The sequence below is a fragment of the Camelus bactrianus genome, chromosome 18 (assembly GCF_048773025.1).
Source record: "Camelus bactrianus isolate YW-2024 breed Bactrian camel chromosome 18, ASM4877302v1, whole genome shotgun sequence".
Lineage (NCBI taxonomy): Eukaryota > Metazoa > Chordata > Mammalia > Artiodactyla > Camelidae > Camelus > Camelus bactrianus.
The window spans coordinates 9,020,469-9,029,143 of NC_133556.1; the positions used below are offsets into that span (position 1 = coordinate 9,020,469).

An 8,675-nucleotide genomic window follows, 5' to 3' on the forward strand; every position below is an offset into this window, starting at 1 on the left:
GGGCCCCCCCTTGCAGCTAGCCTGGCCGCCACTTGCCCCCAGCAGGCCTGCCCGCTCCCTGGGGACATAGTTGCCCTACCCGTGACTGATGAGAGCTGATCCCTCATTCTCCCCGTCCAAGAAAGGGGGAAAAAACCCTCTCTGTGGTGCACACAGCAGAGACGGTGGTCAGCATTTCTGCTCTTCTAGGGCTGGGCTGTGTGGCAGAGGCCATGGCCCACGGCCAAGTGCTTGTTCATGCAGACACTTGTCTGTCCAACATGCACTCAGCCCTGAGGATTCTGGAGGCTGGAGTCTGATCCCACCATCGGGGGCTCAGTCTGCAGAGGGAGGTGGACATGGAATGGGTGAGTGGTGCCAGGCCGTGCTGAAGGCGTCCAGGTGCCAGGGCGGAACCCAGGATGGCACGGTGGATGATAGGTTACTGCTGATGGAGCGCTTTCTAGATGACTGCATGCCCGGCTGTGCTAGGTGCTCTACATACATTCATTTGTGATGAATTTAGTGGTATTATCTCCACTTTGTATTGTAGTAGAAGACAGTAAAAAAAAAAAAAAAAAAAAAGAATTTCAGAGAGTGACAGAGGAAAATGGAGAAGTGTGGTGAGGAGTGGTGGGGGTGAGAGGGGGTAGCCATGCCTGTCTGGATCAGTGAACAAGAAAGCGCCTTGGAAGAAGGGACATTGAATGTCAGGAGGGGACAAGCATGAGAGGGAAGCTTGCCAGGCGGAGGGAACAGCTCAGTGTCTGGGGACTGGGGAGGGAGAAGGCTGCAGGGCCGGGAGCGGGAGCCAGCAGGCCGGGCGGAGGAGGCTCCCCGAGAGCTGGGAGAGGCAGGCCAGCCAGGACTTGGGCCCCAGGAGTTGGGGTTTCATTTTTGAGAGTAACGGGAGGTGACTCTGCTTGTGGTTTGCGGTGTCTTTTTCACTTTTTATTTTGGAGTCAGTTTTCAAACATACACAAAAGCAGAGAGAATGACACGGTGACCCACCATGTAACCCAAACCCAGCTTCTGTGCTTCTGTGCTTCTGTGCTTCCCTGCATTTTGCCAGTCTTGTTTCATCCATTTCTGCGGGCACACTGTGAGCACTGTAGCACTTTAAAACAAATCTAAGACATCCTGTCATGTCCTCCATCAATACCTAAGTAAAGACTTTTTATTTTTTCTAACACAATAGGAGTAGATTTTAAGCAGACGTCAGGTCCTCATTTGTCAGGTCCAGGCGTGCACACTTAAATTGTTCCACCAGGTGTGTGTGAAAATACCTGTTCCATTATCAGCGTTAAATACTGGTTTTATGGGGGGGTTTTTTAGGTATTGGATTTTTAGTTTTACTAATTGGATTTTAAAAACAAAGTGGTGTGTGTTTGTTGACTTGTAAACTCTCTGTGGTCTGGTGGCTACTAAGCAGGGCTGTGCTGGGTCCCAGCCCTTCCCCAGAGAGCTTGGCTTTGACATGGGACATCTTCCCTCGCCCTGACCCCCTGTTCCCTCTAGGTGAGGCGCTGGGCCTGAACCGGCCTGTGCTGGTCCCTTACAAACTGATCCGGGACAGCCCGGATGCCGTCGAGGTCACAGGCCTCCCTGATGACATCCCCTTCCGGAACCCCAACACGTACGACATACACCGGCTGGAGAAGATCCTGAAGGCCCGGGAGCACGTCCGTATGGTCATCATCAACCAGCTCCAGTGAGTGCCCCTGGCACCTGCACTGGGGTGGGCAGAGTGGGCGGGGCCGTGGGAGAGGGTGCTGCTTGGATTGGAAGGGGGAACGCCCAGAGCAGGCCCAGCCAGGAGTTGGAGAGAGAGACAGAGAGAAAAGGAGAGAGAGGGACCTTTCCCTTGCACAGAATCCAGGACATGGGCTAGCTTAACACTCTCCCCTTAAAGATTGGGAAACTGAGACCCAGAGTGAGGAAAGGGACAGCGTAAGTCCCTGTAGGTCAGCCGGACTCTGGACCCAGGTATCTTAGTCCGTTCAGGCTCCTGGAACAGAAGGCCACAGACCGGGTATGTAAATAACAGAGGTTTATTTCTGACAGTTCTGGAGACGGACTGGGAAGTCCAAGATCAAGGCTCCAGCAGACTTGGTGTCTGATGAGGCCCTCTTCCTGGCTCACAGGTGGCCCTCTTCTTGCTGTGTCCTCACGGGGTGGAAGGGACTAGGGGGCAACCTGTGGCCTCTTTCATACGGGCACGAATCCCCTTCAGGAGGGCACCACCCTCCTGACCTAATCGCCTCCCAAAGGCCCCACCAACAAATACCATCACATTGTGGATTAGGTTTCAACTTCTGAATTTTGGGGGGACACAAGCATTCAGTCTATAGCACCAGGTGTCCTGATTCCAACCCCTTTCAACTGAAACACACAGCCTCAACATTCATGGGTATTTGTTTATTTTTTCAATTCTAATTAAATTTTACTTTTTCTGACAATATTGTTCATTTTTACCTATTTTACTGTTATTTAGAAAATAACAGTAATTCATTTATTCCCACCACCCAGAGATAACTACTGTCCGTATTTTACCAAATATTCTTACAGTGTTTTTTAAAAATAGACAGTAGTTTATTTGATTATTTTTGGATTTAGAAACAATATACACAGCAAACTTGGGAAATACCAAAAGGTAGAAGAAAAGAAGATAACTCATAACCCTCTCATGCAGACGTAACACCGGTGGTGCATTTCTTTCTTACTTTTCCCCTACCTGTATTTTCTTTTCAATTTTACACTGGATGTTTTAACATTAAAATAATATTTGCATGTGTCTGAAAAAAATTAAGTTATTCAGCAGGGTCTCAAATGAAAAGGAGAGGCTTCCTTCCCTTCCCATCTACAGTCTACCCCCTGAAGTAACTTCCAGAAAAACAGGAGAGAATGCGCACCCCACGTAGGCTTGCCTCCCAGAGAGAAGCACCAAAGATACTCTGGGGTTTTCCACCTGCATTTCCACTTTCCTTTTGATGCCTATTAGATACACATTTTGAAAAAGGAAACAGATCAAACAGTATTTATCTGTAGACAGTAAAACTTGCTGTTCCCTCTCTGGCAGTCCTGTGTGTATTTGACCACTGTCCGCGTGCATGAGGACTCCCTTTAATGACTGTTTAGAATGGACCATAATGTCCTCTACTGGTGGACATTTAGGCTGCATCTAATTTTAGGGGGCATGGTTCATATAATAATGCTGCAAGTGAAATAATAAAAAGTGAAAGATATCTTAAAAATACTATTGTCTCAAATATCCATTTACATAAATCTAGGTACACGCTTTTGATCACTTGGTCAGACAACATCCTCACTTTCTAGATGAAAGCAGGCCCAGAGGGGCGACCTGCCTGGCAAGGCACTGGCAGCGCCAGACTGGCAGTTGTCTGCCTGCTCTGGGCAGGGATGCTGACCGTTTTCATCCGGGTTTTACCTGGCTAATGGCAGTCTCTCATCTAACAAGAGATGTCACCCGTATTCAGGGAGCAGGCGAGAAGGAGGAGGGTAACCTCATTTTCTGACTGCGACCTCATTTCTTTCTTTTTTAGACCTTTTGCAGAAATCTGCAACGACACCAAGGTGCCAGGTAAGTTGGAGGCTAAAGAGACCACCCTTCTGCCTCTCGGGGACCAGAGTCTATGGATAGGTCTAGTCCAGGTGGCACGCAATAGGCGGCTGACCACCGAGACCAGTACCTCCAGAGGGAACCTGAAGCCTCCATCTGCAGGGCCAGTACCCCCAGAAGGCCCCAGGAAGCCTGCAGGGGCCCTTCAGAGGGGCCCTGCCTCAGATGGCTGAGTGTGTCAGATCAGCTAGAGAGGATGAGGGACAAGCAGGAACCAGCAGGAGGGGACGTCAGGTAGGATGGTGGAAGCCACTTGGAGAGGCGGGAGGGTGACATGTGGCCAGCAGGGGTGAGGCAGGCGGATGCTGTGTCAAACTGGCTGGGCCCACCTCGATTTTGCCTGCATTTGTAGGGCAACCCCTGCATCAGACCCCGGTCTTCTAGAACATTTTAGGGCACAGGAACCTGGTAGACTGTGATTCTGACTAAGAACACATGCCACAGTACTGGAAAGGGTGGGCCCCTATGATTGGGAGGTGCACCTTTGATTAAGAAACACTGATCTAGTCCCACCCTTCACTGTGCAGCTGGGAAACTGAGGCCCAGGGAGGGGAAGGGACTTGCCAAGGTCACAGGGTGAGTTGGTGGCCACCCAGAGCCTGGTGTCAGGACCATCCGAATCACAGGCCACCGTGGACTCCTGGCCCCAACATGGCTGCTCAGTGGGGACAGTGACAGAATTCAGCAAGGCTGCCCCACCCTGGCCTGAGACCCGAGACCCCCAAACCCCAGATAGGTCCAGGTTTACCTGGAACTCCACAGCTTGAGGTGGCACAGCCCAACCAGAAGCCGCCACATCTTGTGTGCTGATGGCAAGGCATGGCATTAGGCGCTCGGGGTATGGAGGGGACTGGGTTTGGGAGCTGCTCCCAAGTCAAAGGCAGACACACAGAAGGGCACATGGGGGCCTCAGGGAGGAGCGTTTGGGAAAAATTATCAGGGACTGGATACCATCACTTACACGCACCCCACTCCTACACCATGGCCATCTTTGAGGTCTTACCGTGACCCCAGGGTGGCCACAGCCCTGAGCCAGCACCTCTGACTCCTTTTGCATGTGAAGCCCCCACAAAAATCCCTCCTTCCTGGCTCCAGAGTCTTCTATTTCCCAGGATCTATTTATACCACATCACAGACCCCAGGCTCTGGTTTTTCTTCACCAACTAAACAAACAGTTGTCCCTGGGCCAGCCTGCCTTCACTCTGTCATTAAGACCCTTCCGGGTGCTGTGTCAGGTTTCTGCTCAGTCACCCGTCCCTTCGCTCAGTCAAGCCCCAAACCCCTTATGTAGCAGACAGTCGCAAATCTTTTTGTAAGTCTTATTTATTCACATCAGTTTAATTCAGCAGCAGCACAACACCTGCTGAGTCCTGCTCTGTGCCGGGCTTGGTCCTGGGCTCTTTCATACACATAATCACCTTGGAGTCTCACATCACAGAGGTTCCCCCTTTTGGCTCAGAGAGGTTAAGCCATTTCCCAGGGTCCCACACAAGTAAGTGGCAGCAGCTTGAACTTAGGACTTCTGGCTCTAAACCAGGGTTTCTTTCCATTGGGACATGACTTGTCCCCTAGTACCTGTGACCCGTCATCTGTCAGGTCTGGGTCATCACACATCCGTGCTAAGAGTAGCCGCAATACGGTATTAGTTCTCAGTTTCTGAGTATTTCCTGGGGGCCAGGTGCAGTATCTCATGGGACCATCCCAGCAATCCCGCAGGACCTTACTCACATTTTACTTGTGATGAAATGAAGGCACAGGGCCATTAAGTGACTCTCCCCAAGGCCCAAGGCCCTGCAGCTCCGAGTCTACGAGTTCTGGGGCGGCCTGGGCCCCGCAGGCTGGATGGTGTGGAGAGGGTATAAGGAGACCCCGGGCCCGAGCCGAGCCTCCTGGCGGGGAGAGGCTGTAGTGTTAGCAGAGCAGACAGGTAAGCGGGAGCAGGAGGCTGGGTGAGCGGGGCATGGGGCCTGGTTAGGGAAGGAGGCTGGAGAGACGGGCCTCAGCTGCTGGTGGGTCGAGAGCCTTGAGTGCTGAGAAGGGGACTTCAAACCTGAGAACAAAGGCCTTCTCTGGGAGGGTCGGGAGGCCGAGACCCAATGGCCCCAGCATCCAGCATCAGCAGCCCTTTCTCCCACCAGCCAAAGACAGCAGCATTCCCAAGCGCAAGAGAAAGCGGGTCTCCGAAGGGAACTCCGTCTCCTCTTCCTCCTCGTCTTCCTCTTCCTCCTCCTCTAACCCGGAGTCAGTGGCATCCACCAACCAGATCTCACTCGTGGTAAAGTTGCACAGACCTGGACCTGACTCTGGCCTTCACCCGGCACGCGGGCAGGGTCATCTATCCTGGGACATGGGTCTGGGGTGCAGGGGGACGCTGGGCACTGAGTGTGGTCTGCACACACATCTGCCTGCCCTACCTATGTGATGGTCCACCTCCTCTCCCCTCATCGGATGCTCACAGGCACCCGGGGAGGGAGCTCACATCCTCGCCGTGCAGATGGGCCAGCTGGGGCCTGAGAGGGAGGGCACCTGACTACCCAACCCGGCAGGGCCCCCTGTGACTCCCAGGTTCCTGGAGCAGACCAATGCTAGACTAATCTCTGCTCACATCACATGCTGTAAGCCACAACCCTGTGAGATGTGGGTGTTACTCGCAGTATGAAGGCAAGAAAAACGAGGGTCGGAGGCCAACTGACTCTGCTGGCCAGTGGTGGATGGAGACCCCACCTCCCAAGCTCCACCTGTTCTCCCACGAGGCTGGTTTTTTCTCTCCCACCCAGGAGGAAGACCTCATTAAGGGCACACACTTGAGGGGTCTTTCCAATCTCAAAATATTAGCTTTGAAATCCCAAGTCCAAATGGGGAAAATATCGGAACACAGTTGAAAATGATTTTAGGATTCCTTTATCCTTGGACCCCTTCCTGGAAGACTCTGAAGCTCACACTTTGCCTTTATCCCTGCCTGGGTGCTCACAGAGGGTCACTAGCTTCTCCCGCTGCCCAGAGACATGGCAGCTTCTTTGGAACATGAGGCCTAGAGGGGGCTGGGATTATGGGAGTGAGCGCCTGTTCTAAGCCAATCCCCAGTTCCCTCCAGCCCCCATGTCTGGCCCACATGGTTAGCCCCTAGGACACGGGGGTAACAGGTCAGAAGGCTCCAGCCCAGGCCCCAAGGCCGCTGGTGAACTGCATGACCATGGAGGGCACATCCCCTCTCTGGGCCTTCCACAGCCTTAAAATAAATAGAATCTGAGGAAGCCCTTCAGAAAGCAGAGCTGTGTTCTGGTGGTCTCTCCGCGTCGCCTGGAGCCCTAACCCGGACTGTCTGTCCCCCTCTCTCTAGCAGTGGCCAATGTACATGGTGGACTATGCCGGCCTGAACGTGCAGCTCCCGGGACCTCTGAACTACTAGACCTCAGTGCTGAAGCAGGACCTCACTCAGAAAGACTAAAGGAAATGTAATTTATGTACAAAGTGTATATTCGGATATGTATCGATGCCTTTTAGTTTTTCCAATGATTTTTACACTATATTCCTGCCACCAAGGCCTTTTTAAATAAGTAAAAAAAAAAAAAAAAGCATTGCCTTTGTTCTTAACTGTCGCTTGTTCTCCTTGTTCTCATTTGTGGCATTAGCTGTCACTGGAACGAAGTCAGGAAACCCACCCAGGTGGCCTGCCAAGGCTTCCTTCCTTGCCAAAGCAGAAGCGGTGTCCGTGACCACTGGGCCCTGGGTACAGACCTCACACGTTTTTCTGCTGCTGGGGCCATGAGACCTCAGGATGAGGAACCAGGGACGGTGACGTGCCTGGACGACCCCCTGGCCTCTGGGAGCATGTGGTGTGGGAGGGGGCCATCTTGTCTTGGCCTCAACAATAACTCAGGTGAAGTCAAAGTCAAGTGTAAATCAAGTATGGAATCTCCGTAAGTGGAGAGAAGGCATCTTAGAGCAGAGCTCTGGGTTGGGCCTGGAGGGAAGGGGTGAATAGAACCAAGGTATTTAAGCAGCAGAGTGGCTGGTCACAGCTGCGTCTGAGAAAGACCACTTTGGTGGCAGGTAGAAAGGTGAAGGAAGGGAAGAGACCAGAGGCAGAAAGAAAGTCAAAAGGGCCTGGTAATCGTCCTGGCCGGGCACATGGTGGCCGCTCATTCAGTCCCAGGGTATGTGGGCCGAGCATCCTGACAGGGAAGGGCAGGGTGCCCAGGAAGCACAAGGCAGGGCGACTTTCCCAGTACAGAATCAGGGAACAGTCCTTGAAAGGGAGAGGGTATAGCTCAGTGGCAGAGTGCCTGCTTAGCATGCACAAGGTCCTGGGTTCATTCCCCAGCACCTCCATTGAAAAAAGAAGATAGAGCAGTTTTTTCAAAATAAAGGTGAACTTTAATTTAAAAAAAGGAAGAAAGTACTGCAGGAAATGGTCCTTGAAGCTGAGACCTGAACATGTTAGGAGCTGGCGGGACAACGGGGCAGGGTGGTGTTCTAGGGGTAAGGCTGCAAGTGCAAAGGGCACGGGGGCTGGACTGAGTACTTGGGCTTTCCAGAAAAAAGGGGTCGCTGGAGCAGAGGGTGTGAGGAGAGTGACGGGAGGTGGGATGGAGAGGTAGGTGAGGGCATCAGCAAGCTGTCCTGCATGTGGTGCTGCAATGAAGGGGTGAAGGGGGTTGCCTGGCTTCTGCCGGCCCAGGCTTGCACCCTGGGGCCTCTTTGCATTCTTTTTCTCACTGGCCCTGGTGGAAGACCTTGTGGGTTGGGCAAAGGTGATGGAGGATGGTGGTGAGAATCACAGCACAGAGTACCAGGGGAGAACCAAGACCAGATCTGCATTTTGGAAAGGTCTGCCTTCCTGCAGAGAGTAAACACCAGAGGAGAGGAGAAGCTGGAGGCCACATGGGAGGTGCCTGCAGCTGTTCCAACCAGGACTGGCAGTGGTTTAGGCCAGGTGGAGAGTAACAAGGAGGTCAGCCAACAGGACTTGGAGGTCAATTGGACGGCAGTGCTGGGGCGTGGAGTGGTCAGGGTGACCGCAGGGTCCAGCCAAGGCGCAGTAGGCTTGGAGGAA

At 52.7% G+C, this 8,675-nt stretch overlaps 1 protein-coding gene across 6 annotated transcripts in view; it reads left to right on the forward strand.

Moving 5' to 3' along the window:
- The window catches only part of GTF2IRD1 (GTF2I repeat domain containing 1), a 95,628-nt gene extending 88,415 nt beyond the window's left edge, over window positions 1–7,213 (forward strand). For all 6 annotated transcript variants that reach the window (XM_074345950.1, XM_074345949.1, XM_074345951.1 and 3 more), the window contains 4 exons: window positions 1,498–1,690; window positions 3,543–3,580; window positions 5,758–5,894; window positions 6,960–7,213. In XM_074345950.1, coding sequence (XP_074202051.1) covers window positions 1,498–1,690; window positions 3,543–3,580; window positions 5,758–5,894; window positions 6,960–7,028 — 437 coding nt within the window. In that variant the 3' untranslated portion in view covers window positions 7,029–7,213. The remainder of the gene's footprint in view (window positions 1–1,497; window positions 1,691–3,542; window positions 3,581–5,757; window positions 5,895–6,959) is intronic.
- The last annotated feature ends 1,462 nt before the right edge of the window (window positions 7,214–8,675 follow it).